We start from the raw sequence: 21,133 nt of genomic DNA on the forward strand, positions 1-21,133 counted from the left end.
AACGTTGGGTCGGTCACAGTTCGGTCGGGTTGAACCCGCCCTACTTTCAGTCGTACATGAAATTGAGGGGGGCAAACTAGAAATTCAAAGGGGCAAACATGAAATTGAGCGGAGGAAACTATAAAATCAGCGGGGCAAACTAAAAAAATCAGTGAGGCAAATTAGAAAATCAGCAGGGCAAACTAAAAAATCAGCAGGGCAAACTAGAAAATCGGCGAGGCAAACTATGAAATCAGCGGGGCAAACTAGAAAATCAGCGGGGCAAACTATGAAATCAGCGAGGCAAACTAGAAAATCAGCGGGGCAAACTATGAAGTCAGCGGGGCAAACTAGAAAATCAGCGAGGCACACTATGAAATCAGCGAGGTAAACTAGAAAATCAGTAGAGCAAACTAGAAAATCAGCGGGGCAAACTAGAAAATGTGGTATAGTTGAAATTTGGATATACCTCATTTTTAACCTGAGACCTCAACCCAAGCCCAACCTAAGTTTTATCAAGTTTCTCACAAACATCACAGTTGGCCCCACCTGAGTTTCTAATGGTTGACGCTCATTCAACACTGTTTCCTGTAATGTGGTATAGTTGAGATTTGGATATACCTCATTTTTGGTATCATACCATAAAATGATTTGGAAAAATATATGGACGGCATGGATGAAAATCATACATCATGATGGGGCCCACAGACCAGCGACGATCCGCCATTGGCGGGTGGCAGGAGGAGTACCCAATCCGTTTCTGTGAAAAGGAGGGGTATTTTCGTGAAAAACAGCGGAGCAAACTAGAAAAATGGCGGGGCAAACTGAAATATGAGTGGGGCAAGCTAGAAAAACAGCAAGGTAAACTGAAATATGAGCGGGGCAAACTAGAAAAATAGTGGGGCAAATTAGAAAAGTAGTGGGGGAAACATGAAAAACAGCGGGGCAAACATGAAAAACAGCGGGGGAAACATGAAAAACAGTGGGGCAAACTAGAAAAACAGCGGGGGAAACATGAAAAACAGCGGGCCAAATTAGAAAAACAGCGGGGGAAACGTAAAAAACAGCGGGGAAAACAAGAAAAATAGCGGGGAAAACATGAAAAATAGTGAGAAAAATATGAAAAACACGAAAAATAAGAAAAACAACGGGGGAAATATGAAAAACAGCGGGGAAAACTAGAAAAACAGTAGGGGAAATATGAAAAACAGCGGGAAAAACATGAAAAACTCTATGGGCCCATCATGATAGATGTGTTTTATCCATGCTAGGTGGCTGTCCATTTTACCAGCTCATTTTAGAGTATGAGCACGAAAGTGATGCAGGTCTAAACAAGTGCAGCTCAACATTTTTGGGGGCCTTAGGCAAGTAATAAAAATAAGGCTTAGAATTTAATTTTTTGAGAACTTAATTAGCAATAAAGTAGGTAGTTGTGGTCCTAGGTTTTAGGAGAAGAATTTATTGAGAATGATGTTATTATTTTAAAAAGAGACGATAGAGTTGGACTATTATTATTGATAGTGCTAGTTTTTAGGATTTGTTTTTAACAGGAGTTGGAAACATGAGCTCCGTTGTTTTTCATATTTCTCCCATTGTTTTTCATGTTTCCCCCCACTATTTTTCATGTTTTTCATATTTTCCCCACTATTTTTCATGTTTCCCCCGCTGTTTTTCTAGTTTGCCCCGCTGTTTTTCATGTTTCCCCCACTGCTTTTCTAGTTTGCCCCGCTGTTTTTCTAGTTTGCCCCGCTCATATTTCATGTTTACCTTGCTCCCGCTCTTTTTCATGCTTGCCCCGCTCTTAGGATCAATACCAAGACCTCAAGTGTTGAAATGAGGTATTTCCACTCAGTCTGCCAGTTGAGCTATGGATCTAGGTGATAGCTAGATCTATCTTATTTTTCGTCTCAAGCCTTAATACGAGCTCGTCAAATAGATGGACAGTTTGGATATAACACGTACCTTATAATGGGACCCACAAAATGCCGTATGAATTATAACGAAAAAAGAAAAAGAAAAAGAAGCTAGTGAATTAGGGTCAGTGGGACCCTATAGCTAATAGTGAAAATAAGTGTTTTGACCTGATAGAGGGAGGTGGTTTCACACATACTGCATAGTGGGCTATATAGAGCATGTGTGTAGGCTTATTTTAGTTTGCCCCGCTGTTTTTCTTGTTTGCCCCACTCATATTTCAGTTTGCCCCGCTGTTTTTCTACTTTGCCCCGCTCATATTTCAGTTTGCCCCTCTGTTTTTCTTATTTGCCCCTCTGTTTTTCTAGTTTGCTCCGCTAGATTTTCAACCATCGACCCGAGGAAATCTTGGAAAATAACTAGGTTGGTTGGCTAAATTAGCTTCTCCTACCCCCAAAATCATATGTGGTACGTTAAGTAAATCATTCTAGTTTGGATCCTTACTCTTGCTCGAGTGGTAGACTCTTATGAGTTTTAACACCCGGTCAAGCGTTTGAGTATCCATAGGTGGTGAAATTCCACTAGTGTGAGTGTGTGGGGGTGTGTGTGCGTGTGTAAAAAAAAAAAAAAAATCATTCTAATTTAGGAGATATGCTTGTTAAATACATAGATAAAGAAATGAATTAAAAGATAGAAAAATATTTTTATATACTTATATATACATATTTACATAATTATGTATTAGAGAAAAATGTAAAGGAGAAAAAGTTCTCCCCCAAAAAAAATATAAAATTTGCCAGACTTCTGCGGCACTGCCGTGGCTGCCTATATGTTTTTTTTTTAATGCTTTTATGGGTCCCATCATGAGGTCTGTGTTATATCCAAACCGTCCATCTATTTGGCGAGCTCATATTAAGGATTGAGACGAAAAATAAGATAGATCTAACTATCCAGTGGACCACACTCTAAAAGGCAGTGGGGAATTGAATGTTTACCATTGAAACCCTTTTAGGGGTTACAAAAGTTTTGGATCATTATGAAATTTGTTTTTCTTCTTCATCCAAGTCTTTGTGACCCTATGAATGAACTTAGACGGGGAGGATTTCTCACAAACATCACAGTGGGCCCCAACTTAGACGGGGGAGGATTTCTAATGTTTGACGCTCATTTAACACTGTTTCTAGTAATGTGGTACACTAAGATTTGGATATACTCATTTTTTGTCTCATACCATAAAATGATCCGTAAAATATATGGACAACATGGATGAAAAGCATACATCATGGTGGGGCCCACAGACCACCGAAGATCCGCCATTGGCGGGTGGCTGGGGGAGTACCCAATCCGTTTCTGTGAAAAGGAGGGGTATTTTCGTCCTGAAATTTTTCATCCGTACGGGGGAAACATAAAAATGAGAGAGGCAAACTAGAAAATCAGCGGGGGAAACATGAAAATGACCAGGGCAAGCATGAAAAATGAGCCGGGCAATTATGAAAATGAGCGAGGCAGGCATGAAAATGAACGGGGCAAACTAGAAAATGAGCGGGGCAAACTGAAATATGAGTGGGGCAAACCGAAATATGAGCGGGGCAAACTAGAAAATCAACGGGGCAAACTTGAAAATGAGAGAAAATTCACCCCAGAGAGAGAGAGAGAGAGAGAGAGAGAGAGAGAGAGAGAGAGAGAGAGAAGGGTTTCATCAGCCGAAAATCGAAGATAGTGAAGAAAAATCCCTCAAGAGAAAATGAAAACAAATCAAAGCTCATGTAAAGAAAATACCTGGAAAACGCCAACAGAGAGAGAGAGAGAAGAGGTATTTTCTTTACATGAACTTTTTCTCCCTTACATTTTTCTCTAATACATAATTAAGTAAATATGTATATATAAGTATATAAAAATATTTTTCTATCTTTCAATTCATTTCTTTGTCTATTTATTTAACAAGCATATCTCCTAAACTAGAATGATTTACTTAACGTACCACATATGATTTTGGGGTACGAGAAGCTAATTTAGCCAACCAACCTAGTTATTTTCCAAGATTCCATCGGGTCGATGGTCAAAAATCCATTTCATTCAGTTCGTGGTCAATTTCAATCACTTCATGGTCAAACTGAAAATTCAACGAGGCAAACATGAAATTAAGTGAGGCAAACATGAAATTGAGTGGGGAAAACTAGAAATTTAGCGAGTGAAACATGAAATTGAGTAAGGCAAACATGAAATTAGGGCTGAAAGTCGGGCTGGTTGGTTCGGGTTAGTGCTTAACCTTAACCCAACCCAAGGTTCCTATACCTAAACCTCGACCTAACCCAACCCAATCTTGGGTTGGGAATTCTTAACCCAAGCCCAACACAAGAGGGCTCAACGGGTTGATTGGGTTGGTCGGGTGTATGCATGCTAATATTTTCATTATTATATTAGTTTATTATATTTCAATATAGGACTTATTTTTTGTATCTATGATTTTATTAATTATATACGTGATTATTCATCATAAAGAACTTCATTTTTTTCTTTAAAAAACCAAGCTAAAATATAGGACTACCCCTTTAAAAAGTCATGTAGCATAGAACGTAATCTATTTGGGAGAGAGAAATCCGACATATCTTGTTAGCTTGAGTCCTTGAAAATGACGTGGACAAATGAGACCCAACGTCACTAGTGTACGTTCTACACAAACAATCCATACTCAATCTATTTGCCCCGCTGCTTTTCATGTTTCCTCCATTGATTTTCTAGTTTGCCCCGCTCATATTTCAGTTTGCCTCGCTATTTTTCTAGTTTGCTCCGCTGCTTTTCATGTTTCCCCCGCTGATTTTCTAGTTTGCCCCGCTACTTTTTATGTTTTCCCCGCTGATTTTCTAGTTTGCCCCGCTCATATTTCAGTTTGCCCCGCTGCTTTTCATGTTTCCCCCGCTGATTTTCTAGTTTGCCCCGCTGCTTTTCATGTTTCCCCCGCTGATTTTCTAGTTTGCCCCGCTGCATTTCATGTTTCCCCCGCTGATTTTCATGTTTCCCCCGCTGATTTTCTAGTTTGCCCCGCTCATATTTTAGTTTGCCCCGCTGTTTTTCTAGTTTTCCCCGCTGTTTTTCTAGTTTGCCCCGCTACTTTTCATGTTTCCCCCGCTGATTTTCTAGTTTACCCCGCTCTTTTTCATGTTTGCCCTGCTCTTTTTCATGCTTGCCTCGCTCATTTTCATGTTTGGTCCTCTCATTTTCATGTTTGCCCCGCTAATTTTCATGCTTGCCCTCTCATTTTCATGTTTGCCCTGTTGAATTTCATGTTTGCCCCACTGAATTTTATGCTTGCCCTGCTAAATTAACTTCTCGTACCCCAAAATCATATATAGTACGTTAAGCATATCATTCTAGTTTGGATCCTTACTCTCCCTCGGGTGGTAGACTCTTAGGAGTTTCAACACCCGGTCAAGCGTTTGAGTATCCATAGGTGGTAAAATTCCACTAGTGTGAGTGTGTGGAGGTGTGTGTGCATGTGTAAAAAAAAATAAAAATAAATTATTTTAATTTAGGAGATATGCTTGTTGAATACATGGACAAAGAAATGAATTAAAAGATAAAAAAATATTTTTATATACTTATATATACATATTTATATAATTATGTATTAGAGAAAAATGTAAGGTAGAAAAAGTTCTCCCAGTAAATAAATAAATAAATAAATAAATAATCTGCCGGACTGCCGCGGCAGTATGTGGTTTTTTTTTTTTTACTGTGTTGCATGTGTGGGTCCAATCATGAGGTTTGTGTTATATCCAAACCGTTCATCTATTTGGCGAGCTCATATTAAGGCTTGAAACAAAAAATAAGATAGATCTAGCTATCAAGTGGACCACACTGTAAAAGGCAGTGGGGAATTAAACGTCTACCATTGAAACCCTTTCAGCGGTTACAAAAGTTTTTGATCATTCTGAAATTTGTTTTTCCTCTTCATCCAGGTCTTTGTGACCCTATGAATGAACTTAGATGGGGAGGATTTCTCGCAAGCATCACAGTGGGCTCCACCTGAGTTTCCAAAGGTTGACGCTCATTCAACACTGTTTCTTGTAATGTGGTACACTTGAGACTTGGATATACCTCATTTTTGGTCTCATATCATAAAATGATCTGAAAAAATATATGGACGGCATGGATGAAAAGCAAACATCATGGTGCCCGCATACCACTGACTATCCGCCATGGGCGGGTGGCAAAAGGTGTACCCAATCCGTTTCCGTGAAAAGGAGGGGTATTTTCGTCCTGGAATTTGTCGTCCGTACGAGGAGGTCCAACTGCGTATTCTAAGTTTGTATTGTTTCAAGAATATCCAATGGATAAAAGGTGGGGTCCACAGTCGTAAATTTCTCTAGCTACTGGCAGGTGAGTAGCGAGACTCGCTACTGAAGCGACGTCACCGAGTTATGTGGCCCCCACCATGATGTATGTGTTGTATCCAAACCGTCCAACCATTTGTAGAGATCATTTTAGGACATTAGTCAAATAATGAGCAGATCCAAAGCTGGAGTGGACCCACCACAGAAAACAGTTTGGAGAGTAACGCCCACCGTTGAAACCTTGTTTAAGGTTCATCATGATGTGAAATTGAGATCAAACCTGTTCATAAGCTAACGCAGACATGAAAGAAGTGAAAACACAAATATCAGTTTGATCTAAAACATTTTAGCCATTAGAAGTTCTTAACGGTGGGCGTCACTCTCTCTATTTTTTTTGGGCTTCACTACATATTTAGATATGACTTGCTCTTAAAATAATCTTTCCAATTGGATGGACGGCATGGATACAAAATATACGTGGGGCCCACTGAACTTTGGTGACCTCATTGCGACTCTCGTTACTCAACCTGTGAGTAGCTAATTCGCGTCCGCACCGCCGAAAATGAGTGTCGCGGAGTATTTCAAACTAGGGCTGAAAGTTGGGCGGGTTCAATCCGGCGGACCCGTGACCGACTTGACATTGGGTTGGGCTCAGGCAAAATATATCGAGTTCGATTTCAAACTTGGGCTATACAAACATCAACCCAATAAAACTTGGGTTGGGCTCGGGTTGATGTCTTGGGTTGCCCGACCCAACTCGTACCTGATCAATATATAAGTTACTTATAAATTATAATTGAGTATAGATCTTTTTTTGTCGAAGTCACACTAGTGATGTCAGGTCTCATTTGTCCACATCATTTCCAAGGACTCGAGCTAACAAGATATGCTAGATTTCTCTCTCCCAAATAGATTGCATGCTATGCTACATGACTTTTAAGTGAGTAGTTGTCCTATATTTTAGCTTATTTTTTTAAAGAAAGAAAAAAGTTCTTTATGATGAATAATCACATATATAATTAATAAAATGATAGATACAAAAAATAAGCTCTATATTGAAATATAATAAACTAATGTAATAACAAAACTATTAGCACGTATACACCCGACCAACCCGATCAACCCGACCGAGCTCGCTTGGATTGAGAATTCCCAACCCGAGATTGGGTTGGGTTGGGTTGGGTTAAGTTGAGGTATAGGAACCTTGGGTGGAGTTAGGGTTGAGCACCAACCCAACCCAACCCAACCCAACCCGCCTGACTTTCAATCCTATTTCAAACGCATATTGCATGCCAAAAGCCTTTGCGTATTGCATGCCAAACTGTTTGGCAGGAACTTTCTACCAGGGTAGTTCAGTAGGCCATTGTGATATCTATTAAAAATCCATCCCGTCCATCCATTTTGTTTGATCATTTTAAATTATAGATGAAAAAATGAGATACATCCTAAACTAAAGTGTAGCTTATGACATGAAAAAGTGAGTAGGAAAATGATTACGGTTGAAACCTCCTTAGCATACATCGTCCATCGTGATGCTTACATGCCAACCAAACTGTTCGTAAGGTCAATCTTACTTAAAAGAACTCAAAACACAAAAATATTAAACAATATTATCCTAATCAAAAACTATCGTGGCATCACGAATTTATCAATGGTGGATGTTGAATCCTCATTGTTTCATCTCATGCGCCTTACTTTAGTTTCTACCTTATTTTTGGACCATGGGCTAACATGATGGGTAAAAGTAGATGGACTGAATAGATTTCTCACAAATATTATGGTGGGCTCCACCTTGTTTTAGTCATTGAATTTCATGCCAAAGGCTTTTCAAGACACGGATTGTCTGTGTGCTGCCCACTCTTTCACTGGATGCAGAGCTATACACGAGTTGAACCGAGTTGAGTTTGGCATAGCTCGACTCGACTCAGCCACTAGCTGACCCTAGCTTGAACTCAGCTTAGCTCGGTCCTTAAGCCTGAGTGGCCAGCTCGGCTTGGTTCGGTCAGCAGCTGGGGCTAGTTCGAGCCGAGTTCGAGCTTGTACGACATTTTCTCAAACATATAAAGTGCACCTTCAATTTCTCACGGTTTGCAAAATAGCAATAGCAATTTACAAGTATTTCATCAAACACTCAGTAGGCAACATCAAAATCAAGATCTAAGGGTAATTATATCATGTAAATTTTATTTTTTTCCAGTAATTTTTTCATATCCATACCTTCATCGCCACCAGTCGATCCCACAAAGAATGTATCCCCCTGAAACAATACTTTGTTAAGTCATTCCATCAAACACTTTGTGAGCAACATCAATATTAAAATAACCGAGTCACTGAACTATTTTAATTCGAGTTAAGGTTCGATCCGAGTTGATTCGAGCTCGGCCAAGCTCAAACTCGGCTCAAAATTTTTTGAGCTCCAAAATTCAACTCGACTTGGCTTGAACTCAATTTCGAACCGAGTCGAATTAAGATTTTTCGAGTTGAGTCGAGCAAATTAACTCAGCTAAGTAGGATCATGTACAACTCTAGCCGGATGTGGCAATGATAGGCATTTTACTACCCACTCTTTTCCATAACGTACATTTGCATTTTGGATGTGTTTTATTTTTGGGCTATATCATAAAAAAATCAAGCAAAATAGATACATGAGGTAGATTTCTCATGAGCATATCATGGAAGTTTCTAAAATGTACGTGCTAACATGTGACGGGAGTAGGTCACATTTTATAAGGTATTTGTTTTCCAATTTTTACACGTAAATATATGTAAATGGGTGATGATTAATTATCAATTTACTTTTTACACTTTTTCCGCGCAAGCAAGAATAGTATCTTTTTCTAACAATAGTTCTTAGACTTTTTTCCTGCAACGGTGTAATGTGTGTGCTATCAGATAAGGACGTGCTAGGATGTTTTTTATTTTTTGCATCTAAATATATGTAAATGGGTGATGATTAATTATCAATTTACTTACACTTTTTTCCACGCAGACAATAATAGTATCTTTTTCTAACAATAATTCTTACACTTTTTCCTGCAATGATATAATGTGTGTGCTGTCAGAAAAGGACGGTCTAGGGTGTGAAAGGAGTAGGCCACTTTCATGAGGTATTTGTTTTTCAAATTTTACATCTAAATATATCTAAATGGGTGATGATTAATTATCAATTTAATTCTTACACTTCTTTTTCCACGCAAACAATAATGATTCCTTTTTTTACACTAAAACCAATAATGGTGTAAATTTCATACGAGGCTCACTATGGTTTCTTTTTATTTTTTTTTACACTAAAACCGATAATGGTATAAATTTCATGTGAGGCTCAATGTGATATATGTGATTTATCCATGCCATTCATCTATTTTGCATGATGATTTTAGGATAGAGCTACAAAATTAAGGTAGATCCAAAGCTCTAGTGGACCACGCCAAACGAAATAGTGGGTTGAACACTTATCATTAAAAACCTTTTATGACTATGATTTCATATGGTGTGTATCACATGAGCTTTATATCTACTTCATTTTTGGGCTAATGCCCTAAGATATTTGGGTAAAACGGATGGACAGCATAGATATGTCACATATATCACGATGGATCCCATAGATTTAAATCAATTTTTTTTTTCTAAATTAAGTTTAAGAGAAAAATACTTCCTAAAAATCAAACTAACATAAATAACAATACTGAGCTTATTCCAATTATTTATCTATACTCACGGAGTAATCGAAAAATCAAACACCCCTTTGAATCTCTATTCATTGATATTTACCGAGTAATTGAAAAATCAAACACGCCTTTAAATTTCATGAGATCTGTCGTGGCCATCATGTAAGCTGCCTCATTTTTATCCTTAACCAGAAATTTATGATGATCAAAACTTAGGTAGGTAATAACATAGAAAACCATTAGTTTTGGGTAAGGCCCACCATTGCGTTTATGCATCATCCAATCCATTCATCTAATGTGCCTTGTCCTGATTAAATGAGTAGCCAAAAGTCACACTGTTTCAAAACCAAGGTGGGCCATATCACTTTAATTTAAAGGTTTTAGATATAATATTAAGTTGTTCCCTATGGGTGGCCCACTTGGGTGTTGAATCACCCCTAAAACAGGGTGTTTTCACTCATAGACGAGGTGGATTTTATACACGCTAAACCGTTTTCCCCCACGGGAGAAAGTGACCCTGATCACTACCCAGGTGAATTGGCAAATGGAATGAATGGACATCACTTTTGAAGCATGGATTAGATACATTATATAAATTCTCACACATGGCCCATCATAATGTTTTATGTCAAATTCACCCCTAATCACCATGTGTACCATCCCATTTTAGCTCTAGGGCTCAAAAATTAGCTGGATCTATGATTCAAATTGAGTATATGATTAAAAACAATATACAAGCAATGCTCACTCATTAAATTGTTTCCCTTCATGTGGTCCACTTGAATCACGAATGTGCCTTATGTTTTGTCCTGATGCCTAAATTTTAACTTAGCATCTTATGGTTAATATGGATTTCATATAATCATCACCATGGGCCCTAAAAAAGTCAAGGGCGGGCATCCCTCTCTTAATTTGTTTACCTTTGTATGTGTCGAAGCTGGATCCCGGGATGATAGAATTAGCTCACTTTTTCCACGAGTGCCTCTTGAGAGGGCCTTCGGGGTTGATTAGGATAGTTTGAGTTTGACTACCCCGAAAATGCCCCGCTTGTACGTTCTAGTGTCGTCGGGGCAAACTTGATTTTTTGCTCGTTCCTAGGTTATCAATAACATGGCTAGTAATTCAGCAAGCAGGAGGGCTTTGCAATTATGCGGGCAACACCCTCTCCTCGAGCTCTTGAACACAACAAAAAACAACAATACTCAACTTCTCCACTAACATTTCACTGCAGAAAATGAGATTACAGCAGGTATATATAGAGATTTCAGAGACTATAGATGATTTTTTTACTTCCGAATTTAAGAAGGATAAGCCTAGAAACCTAGAGAAAGCAAAGGACACAGGGAAGTGATATAGGAGAAAAAAGACAAACCAAAAATAGAAAAAGAAGATAGAAAAGTCTCTTTACGGAAGACTTCCCTTCCCCCCCTCAGTCACCGGGGCGGCTTTCCCCTTAATCAGAGAATCGGTTGTTGGTTGGATTGGGAAACAACGATGGATCGCTAAAGCTCGCCCATGCTTACCTTGCCTCGATGAACTGAGGGAACTCCTTAACGCTAGGGCTTCTGTCAACGGAAGCCTTTAAATGGCCAATTGTTTGTTCTTACAGTCAACTAGACCCTATAAAAACGTTAGGATAGAGGATCCAAAAATTTTCAACCCTAAAATGATTATGCGGGATGTGATCAAAGATTCTAAGTAAAGGATCGTGGTTATAGAGTGTGAAGGTGTTAAGCACCCACTTTGCCCGTACTAACGTACAATTTCTACTTCACAAGATTTGACTATTTTTGAGGGTAAGGATCGGTTCTCATATACCATTGATGTATGGAATGCAATGCTCGTGATTAAACCGGCAAGGTTTTTGATGGGCATGGTTTGATTATATCGGCAAGCTGCAAAGCATGCTTTTGAGCTGATTTGGTGAAAATGTATGTTGTATGAATGAGATGAGTCTTGCACAATGCAAATGCTTGGATGGACGAAAGTGTTACAAGGGTTGGACATAGAGGTTTGGATTGAGATTTGGATGGCTTAGGTGGTTTTGGATTTGGCTGGACTTAGATTAACCTAGTTTGGATTCTTTCCTATCGCTTTTTCCTCTCCATAGTGGAGGGATGGAAGCTAGACTAAGGGCTTAAGGGGCAAGTGAAAGGGCTTTAAATGAGAGTGGATGTCTTTTTGTGGATGATTAAAATGTGAATGGACGGGGGTATTTATAGCCCCCAGCCTGGTTTTCTGATAAATCTTGCAAAGCTTGAGGCTAGAAAGTGCTTGGATGGCTAGGACTTGATATTACCATGTGGAAAGATCTCATATGTTAGACTTGTAGGCATAAGGTGTAATTTTGGTTCAAGAGAGGAGCACCGAAGTAACTTCAAAATTCTAAGCATGCATGGGACTTGAAAAGAGGCCAGTTGCACACAAGTGAGCAGCTAGCCTAAGTACGACCATTGCCATGTGGCGAGCTGCGCCTTGGGCATCGCTTATCCCTCAGTTTTGTTTCGACTTTGGAGGGAGGCTCCTCCCAGACGCGTGGACTACTTTGTTTATCCGAAGTTTCTTTGTTATCCCTTTCCGTACACTAATTTGGGTTTTGGAATGGGCTTGGACTAAAATGGGTTTATGGACTTGGCTTGACGGGGTGAACTAACTAGGTAGGCTATTTGGGTTGACCAGGTGAGTTGACTCGATGGGTTGACTCAGTGGGTTGACTATATAGGTTAGGTTTTCCTAAGGTTCAAGTTTATGCTTAGGTTTTTTAAGGGCTCATGTAACTGTGTTTAGTGGGTTTAGGGTTGATTTATAGGGTTTTAGGATTTGGGTTTAAGGTTGAGGTTCGGTTTAGAGTTTCGGGTATGGATTAGGGTTTAGGGTATGTATAAAGGTTTGGATTAGGGTTAAGGGTACGGATAAAGGTTTGGATTGGGGTTAAGGGTTTGGATTGGGTTTGATGGTGTAGGTCAAGGTTTGGATCGAGGTTTGAGGGTATAGGTCAGGGTTTGAATTGGGTTTGAGGGTATAGGTCAAGGTTTGTTAAATCTTCAATCAGCTTATCACCTTGAGGTGGGGTGTATATAGTATGGCTTACCTAAATCATAAACTAGTCTGATTTTAAGACCTTATATCTTAAATGGGGTGACAAACCTAGTGATCAGGATGGATTTCATTTAAACATCATGGTGGGCCCACTAATTCTTAAAGTGGATTTCTAGCCATTTTCATACGTTGACGTATGTGAAGCTAAAATATTTTCACACATAGCCCAACATGATGTTTACGTGTGATCCACCCTTATCACTAAGTGTGCCACCTTATTTTAGCTGTAGGGTTAAAAAATTAGGTCGATTCATGATTTGGGTGGACCACATGATTGGAAATAGTATATGAGGCAACGGGGCAACCCTTACCTTCCAAACTGTTTCCCTTCATGTGGCCCACCTAAATCACAGTCAGGCTCGATTCCTTATCTTGAGACCTAAATTATAGTCTGACATCTAAAAGTTAGAACATATTTCATATAATCATCACAGTGGGCCCTGAAAAAAATCAAGTGTGGGCATCTCTCTCCTAACTATATTCCTTTTTTGTGGCCCACTTGAATTATTAATTAACTGATTTTTAGGTCCGATTATTAAAATGGGGTGACAAAGTTAGTGATCGAGATGAAATTCACTTAAACATCACAATGGGGCCACTAACTCATAAAGTGAAATCACCATGCAGAGACTAACTAACCTCACTACATGAAATATATACCAATCGATGTTGGTTTCACGCTTCCACCTAGTGATTTCAAGATGTGTGAATTGGTGATAAATGGAATCCATTTGCCATTATCTTATAGGTTGTCAAATGTAAAAACCTTTCATGATACACACCCATTACCATCGAATCCACGTTGGCAAAAATCGTATGGTTGATATTGCTTCTTAGTGCAACTTTTAGGTTAACATTCAGGCAATTGTGACATACGTATGTTTGGAGAGTTAGCATTATTATTTAAATTGTGCATAACTAACATTAGAGTTTGAGGGACAGTTTTCCCAACTCTTTGGATGCATTTGTCACACACATTTGACCTACCTCAGTAACAAACACCTATTTGAGGCAGTTAATTGATGCCAAAATAAGAGTGTCAATGTGTTGTGTTTTTATAATAAAAATAAAAGTTTATTTTTAATAAGCAAATAAATATATTGATTATAAAAACTTTTCATAAAAAAAAGTATGTAGCTAGTTAGGAAGAGAATGGTTTTTGTTTCCCTAACCAGGGTTCAAATCTCCTCAAGAATGGTGTGAAGCACCATCCCACCTGCGTGGCTTGGGCGCACTTAGCATGTGCGCATTATCGCATGGAGCCTTGGTCTTTTTGGCACATGGTTCAAACATTTTTGAGCCCTGGTGCAACTTTAATTGAACTAGGGTCTACTCTAAAGTATTTTAACATTAGTGTTGATTGAAAGTGATTGTGACATAGTTGTATATGTAGCACTTATGCCATGTGTTGCTCATGTGGCAATAGTTAGGATGATTAGGATATGTGGCTGCAACTTTATATTGTTGGATAACTATTTTTGTCTAAAATGGTATGAAAATAACTGTTATAAGACAAATGATGATCATGTCCTTTCATGAAATAATATTATTTGTTGTGAATGGGTATGAATGTTTTGAAGAGGAGCATGAGTATCTTTTTAGGAAGAATTTCATAACCCTTCAATTGCTATAAATCCTAGATACTATAATCCAAAAGATATTCTTTATTTTTTAGATAAAATCATTCACATTATGCAGTAGTCTCAAATCTGACCTGGATGTGTTTTCTGAATGTTTTAAAGGCATATTGGTTGTCAAAATTAAAGATACGTTTAACACTTAAATGTGCAAATTTTTGTATTGAAATTCAGATTAAGAGTTCATTATATCCCGAAGACAATTTTCAAATTTCCTTCATTTGCACTTGTTGGAACTAACAGAAAAAGGACAACAAATTTGCCTTGAGAAATTGACTATTCAAGTCAAGTTTTGAATTCGATAGATCTGATTGTCTCATTATCTTTTTCACTTTTATTATATACTATATTAAATCTTTTCCAACACAATAGATTGGGTGCACCCAATAGGTAACCAAACCTAACCAAACATAGTTGGGAATGGGTGCAGCTGAGTGGGTGTAGGCAGATTTAGAACTCAAGTGGGTGTACCAACAATTGGAACCTCCCTAGGATCCACCTAGATGTTTATATGGCATCCATACTGTTCATAAGGTCATTCCTCCGGGATAAACCGAAAACACAAAAATATCATCCTATCCAAAACTTCCGTGACCTCACAAATGTTTTAATGGTGGGTGCTTCTTGTTGTGCAGTTCACTTGAGTTTTGGATCTGTCTCATTTTTTGGGTGGATGTTGTGGCTTGACGGGGAAAAAGGATGAACATGACAGATTTCTCACAAACTCTAAAGTGGGCTCGATGTAGCTTCCTATGACATGAAATCGCCATAAGTGTTAAGCAGAGGGCCACTAGGGAAAAAAAATCACAATGATACGTACTTAAATTTTGTATTTATCAGATTTAAAAAGTCTGAATTTTTAAAATTACCAAAAATGATGATTTTATTTTTTAAATGATAAATGATGAAATTAGCTTTATCAAATGGCACATAAGGAAGACGAAACGACCAAGAACCTATAGGGCCCCTTTGGATACCATTAAATAAGTTATTTTTTCTACTCACAACATTAGATAAGTAACTTATATTAGATAAGTTTGGCTTATGATAACTTATAAGTAACTTATTTATTTAAAATTATTGAATCAGTTAATTCACAAGTTACTGAAGAGTGGCATCAGAAAATATGAAAGACCATAAGCCGACATTCTTATTTGCTCAATGAGTAGAAACTAAGATAAGCTATTGAAGGCAAAAGTAGCTCAAGTAACTTAAATCCAAACGCCTCAATGGTAGACTCTGGGGCCGTTTGGCCGGGTGGATTGGTAGGGATTGAATGGTATTAGGGTGGACGGCATGGATTTCAAGGTAATGATGGTGTTGTCAGTGGATTGTCTTAAGATCCATGGGATTGCTATATCGAGTCTGTTTGGCACGCCTAGCCAATCCTGGGATTAAACCTTCCCATCCCTTCCAATCTCTAACCAAACACGTCCCAGGCAAATTTGAACGGATTAGGGTGGATTGGATGGGATTTAAAGGTAATGATGGTGTTGTCAGTGGATTGTCTTAAGATCCATGGGATTGCTATATCCCGGATCAGATCACCCAGTCTGTTTGGCATGCCTGGCCAATCCCGGGATTTAACTTCCAATACCATCCAATCCCTTCCAATCCGCCCGGCCAAACGGACCCTGGGAGTATAAACAGCTGGTCGAGGGTTAAGTACCCATAGGTGGTGAAATCCCACTACGGCATAAGTGTGTGTGTGGGGGTGTGTGCGCGTGTGTTAAATTTTTTTTTTAAAAAAAATGCCCCATGATGTCTCCTACTGTTGAAATTCATAAAGCAGTTGGGTTTCTTCCAGACCTATCTTGGAAAGCAACCAGATTTCAAAGTAGAGAGCTGCTTGGCAAATGCTATGCTTGCTCTTCAAATGGCTGCAAACTCATCACCACCACCCATTCTCTCGATCATAGACATGTCCAACACCCTCTCAGAAGTGCAGCAAGCCCACGCCCACATGCTCAAGACTGGCCTCATCCATACTACATTCGCCGCGAGTCGCATTGTGGCCTTTGCTGCCACTGTCTCAGATGCTCAAACTATCGCCCATGCCCGCTCGGTATTCGACCGAATCGCCACCCCAAACTCCTACACTTGGAATACCATAATTCGAGCCTACGCGAATAGCGCTGACCCCGAAAACGCCATCCTGCTCTTTCACCAAATGCTGCATAGCGACGTTCTCCCCGACAAATTCACCTACCCTTTCATACTCAAGGCCTGCTCGCGGCTCCATGGCTTTGAAGAAGGCCGGCAAATCCATGCTACCTCCGTCAAAACCGGAGTCGATTCTGACATTTTCGTACAAAATACCTTGATTCATATGTATGCTAGTCTTGGGCACACCAGGCATGCTTATTGTCTCTTTGATCGAATGTCCGAAAGGGATGTGATCTCGTGGAATGCAATTCTCAGTGCTTTTGTAGCTCGGGGGTTGATGGAGCAGGCACGTCGTTTGTTTGACCAAATGCCTGATAGAAACGTGGAGTCTTGGAATTTCGTAATATCTGGGTACGTTGATCTTGGCTTGATTGATGATGCCCAGAGTCTTTTTGATGGGATGCCGACCAGAGATGTTGTTTCTTGGAATGCCATGATCACAGGATATGTACATGCAGGGCGCTTTAGGGAAGCTTTGGAGCTCTTCGGCATTATGCAGAATGCAGAGGTGAGGCCAGATAATTGCACGTTTGTAAACTTGTTGTCGGCTTGTGCACGGATTGGGGCTTTGAGTCAAGGAGAGTGGATTCATACATACATCAATAAGAATGAGATTCAGATCGACGGGTTTCTAGCAACTGCTCTTGTGGATATGTATTCTAAGTGTGGGAGCATAGAGAAGGCTCTGCGAGTGTTTAGGGACACGTCGAAGAAGGATATTAGTACATGGAATTCGATGATTGCAGGTTTAAGCACTCATGGCTATGGTGAATGCGCATTAAGGCTCTTCTCGGAGATGTTGATGGATGAATTTGCACCCAATGAGATCACTTTCATAAGTATTCTCTCTGCTTGCAGCCATGCAGGTCTATTGCATGAGGGGCGTCGGGTTTTTGAACTCATGACCGAGGTTCATGGAATTCAACCCACGGTGGAGCACTATGGCTGCATGGTTGATTTACTTGGTCGAGCCGGGCTCTTAAATGAGGCTCAGGGGCTTGTGAGTGCATTTCCATGTAAGGATTCGCCAGTGGTTTGGGAGTCTCTTTTGGCTGCTTGCAGAAGCCATGGAAACATTGAATTGGCAGAGCATGTTGCAGGGCAGCTTCTAGAGTTAAATCCTCAAGACAATGCTTGTTATGTTCAACTGTCAAATATCTATGAATCCGCGGGCAGATGGGATGATGTTAGGGAGGTGAGGGAGAAGATGAGGAAAGAGGGAGTGAGAAAGGAACCGGGTTGTAGCATGATCGATGTGGACGGAATTGTTCATGAGTTCTCAGCGGGCGATCGATCTCATCCTCAAGCAGATGAGATCTATAGGAAGGTGGATGAAATGAAAACCAGGATCAGGTCCATTGGATATGTCCCTGATACTAGTCAAGTGCTGTTTGAGATAGGGGAGGATGAAAAGGAGAGTGCATTGCTTTGGCACAGTGAGAAGTTGGCCATTGCTTTTGGGCTCTTAAACTCTGGTGAGGACATGACCATTAGGATAATTAAGAATCTGAAGATGTGTGGAGATTGTCACTCGGCAATAAAACTTATTTCTAGAGCTTACGGAAGAGAGATTGTTGTGAGGGATAAAAACCGATTCCACCATTTCAAGAATGGATGCTGTTCATGTAATGACTATTGGTAACTTGTAATTATTGAGTTGTACAATACCCATTGGTGGGTTATCCATCAATTTTTGAAAAGAGGCAATGAGATTCCAATCTATTACTTAACCATGGAAATGTTTGAAGTGCACAAAGAGTTTTGATGCACCATATTCAAGCATTTGCACACCATAGCTTAATCAGTAGGGGTTGCTAGTTGAACAAGGAGGTTCATCAGGATCCGACAAGCTTTCTTTCTTCTTAATTTCGAGACAAATGGATCCCCAGTCTAGAGAACAAACTACCTGGCAACTGCTCCATTGGTGATCAAATCTTTTGTTCAAATGGGCCATTTCTTCAAAAGGATTCAAGCCGTCTCCTGCACAAAATTCATGAACTTTCACTTCAATCGAACGCTAGTTGAACAAGGAGCTTCATTAGGATCCAAGGAGCTTTCTTTCTTTTTAATTTCGAGACAAACGGATCCCCAGTCTAGAGATCAAACCACCTGGCAACTGCTCCATTGGTGATCAAATCATCTTGATCAAATCTTTTGTTCAAATGGTCCATTTCTAAAAGCTAAACCATTTCTTCGAAAGGATTCAAGTAATCTCCCACACGAAATTCATGAACTACACCGTTCACTTCAATCGAACTGCAACCTGGAAGCTTATCAATCCCATCATCTCTCATCCGCCTTCTTACCTCAATGGCAGCATCCCACCTTCCCACAGATGCATACATATTGGACAAAATGACATAACAACTGGGATCACTATGGTCCAACTCCAGGAGATGCTTTGCTGCATATTCACCCATTTCTAAATTACCAAGTCGACTGCAAGCCCCAAGCAGGGCCCCCCACATAGGAACACTGGAGTCTGCATCCATAGCTTCTATAAGCTCCTTCGCTTCATCCAATAGCCCTGCCCGGCCAAGAAGATCGACCATGCATCCATAGTGTTCAACTTTGGGCACTATGTCATAAACTTCTGTCATGAGGTGAAAGCATCTGCGCCCCTCCTCCACCAACCCTGAATGGCGACAGGCGCTCAAAATACTGACAAAAGTTAATTCAACAGGGACAATCTCTGATTCCATCATTTCTGAGAAGAGGACCATAGCCTTTTTACCAAAACCATGGATACCAAGGCTAGAAATTATAGAGTTCCATGCACCAACATCCCTCTCCTCCATGCTCTTAAACACAGAAAGAGCTCTCTCTATCTTTCCACACTTTGCATACATATCCATAAGTGCCGTCCCTAGAATAGCATCCAATCCAATCCTATTACTCTCTATATAAGCACGGATCCACTCGCCCTGTTCTAAAGCTCCTAGATTAGAACAAGCTGAGAGTGAGCTCACCATTGTGAAATTATTAGGTTTTAATTTCCCCACTTGCATCTCCCTAAAGAGTTCCAACACCTCTTTAAATCTACAATCCTTCATATACCCATCAATCATCATATTGAAGGTGATTAAATCCTTCATCTCGGATGGCATTTGATTGAACAACCAACAAGCATCTTCCATCAGACCTGAACTAACATATCCACCAATCATAGTGTTCCAAGTGACAGAATCCTTTATGGACATCTGATCAAACAAACCCCTGGCAATCCCCAGCAACCCCAATTTCACATGCCCATCAATCAGGCAATTCCACGAAATTGTATTTCTTTCCGGCATTCTATCAAACAACTCACGCGCCTCTACAACAAAGCCCGAATCAACCAAACCAGCAATCATCGAATTCCAAGAAACAACATCACCTCTATCCATTTTCTCAAATACCTGGCTCGCATATGAAACGCACCCAGCACTTGCATACATTAGAATCAAAGCATTCTGTATGAACACATCCGAATCCAACCCATATTTGAAAACCTGCCCATGAACCTGCCTGCCTTCCTCGACAGAACCCAACCGCGAACACGCCTTGAGAACAAACGGGAAAGTTAGTCCGTTGGGTGCGGAGTCCTCATCACAGATCATCCTGTAAAACATCGAGAGTGCATTCTCGGGCCGATGACTCTGCGAATAGCCTCTGATCATGACGTTGTAAACGAACAGATTCGGGTTCTTGTCACGGTCGAAGATCGACTGGGCGTAGTTCATGTCGCCGTGAGGGGAGAGGGACAAAGCAGCCATGAGTCGGGTGAAAGCAAGGGGCTGGTGAATGAGGCCGAGTTTGATGAGTCTGGAGTGAATTTGGGCGAGTTCACTGGCGTTTCTGCTGAGTTCGAGAAGTAACAGACTCGGGTGAGTTGGGATCGGTCCGACTCGGCCGTTGCCTTTGCCGGGTATTTTTGTTGGGCGAGGTGGCGGGAGGAGAGCGCTCGTGGCCATGGACTTGCTCTCCTCCTACGATCTCCGGTTCGGGCGTTATCCGATGAGGAAATGTACGGTGGTGGGCCGATGTTTGTGTTCGTGCAAGCATTACTTTCATATGGGACATGGTTTTCAACGATCCAGGTCGTTCATCTGCTGGGTCCCATCGTGGATGGGAGTTTCTATAAAGACATCTTCGTCGGAAGATTATAGCCACCCGTTCATTGACCTGAAGATGGACGGTGGAAAATATAGCCAATACCTGTCTTCTCAATGGTAGCAGCCGGGGTTTAGGGGTCAGTGAGTGTGAGAGATGTGAAAGTGGTTAGAAAACCAATCGAGGATTAAAAACAAAAATTTTAAGCTTCTTGTGTGGTTTTAACAATTTCCACATCTTCATGAGG

At 40.2% G+C, this 21,133-nt stretch overlaps 2 protein-coding genes across 2 annotated transcripts; one reads left to right on the forward strand and one right to left on the reverse strand.

Annotated features, from left to right (window-relative positions):
- Positions 1-16,381: 16,381 nt before the first annotated feature.
- Positions 16,382-18,501, forward strand: LOC131240774 (pentatricopeptide repeat-containing protein At4g18840). The gene has a single exon (XM_058239228.1). The coding sequence runs from the start codon at positions 16,490-16,492 to the stop codon at positions 18,434-18,436; it is 1,947 nt and encodes a 648-aa protein (XP_058095211.1). The 5' UTR covers positions 16,382-16,489; the 3' UTR covers positions 18,437-18,501.
- A 473-nt stretch (positions 18,502-18,974) lies between these two features.
- Positions 18,975-20,747, reverse strand: LOC131239093 (pentatricopeptide repeat-containing protein At4g18840-like). Its single transcript, XM_058236649.1, has one exon. The coding sequence runs from the start codon at positions 20,745-20,747 to the stop codon at positions 18,975-18,977; it is 1,773 nt and encodes a 590-aa protein (XP_058092632.1).
- Between the last annotated feature and the right edge of the window lie 386 nt (positions 20,748-21,133).

This window comes from Magnolia sinica, chromosome 3 (genome assembly GCF_029962835.1).
Source record: "Magnolia sinica isolate HGM2019 chromosome 3, MsV1, whole genome shotgun sequence".
In the NCBI taxonomy this organism is placed as follows: Eukaryota; Viridiplantae; Streptophyta; class Magnoliopsida; order Magnoliales; family Magnoliaceae; genus Magnolia; species Magnolia sinica.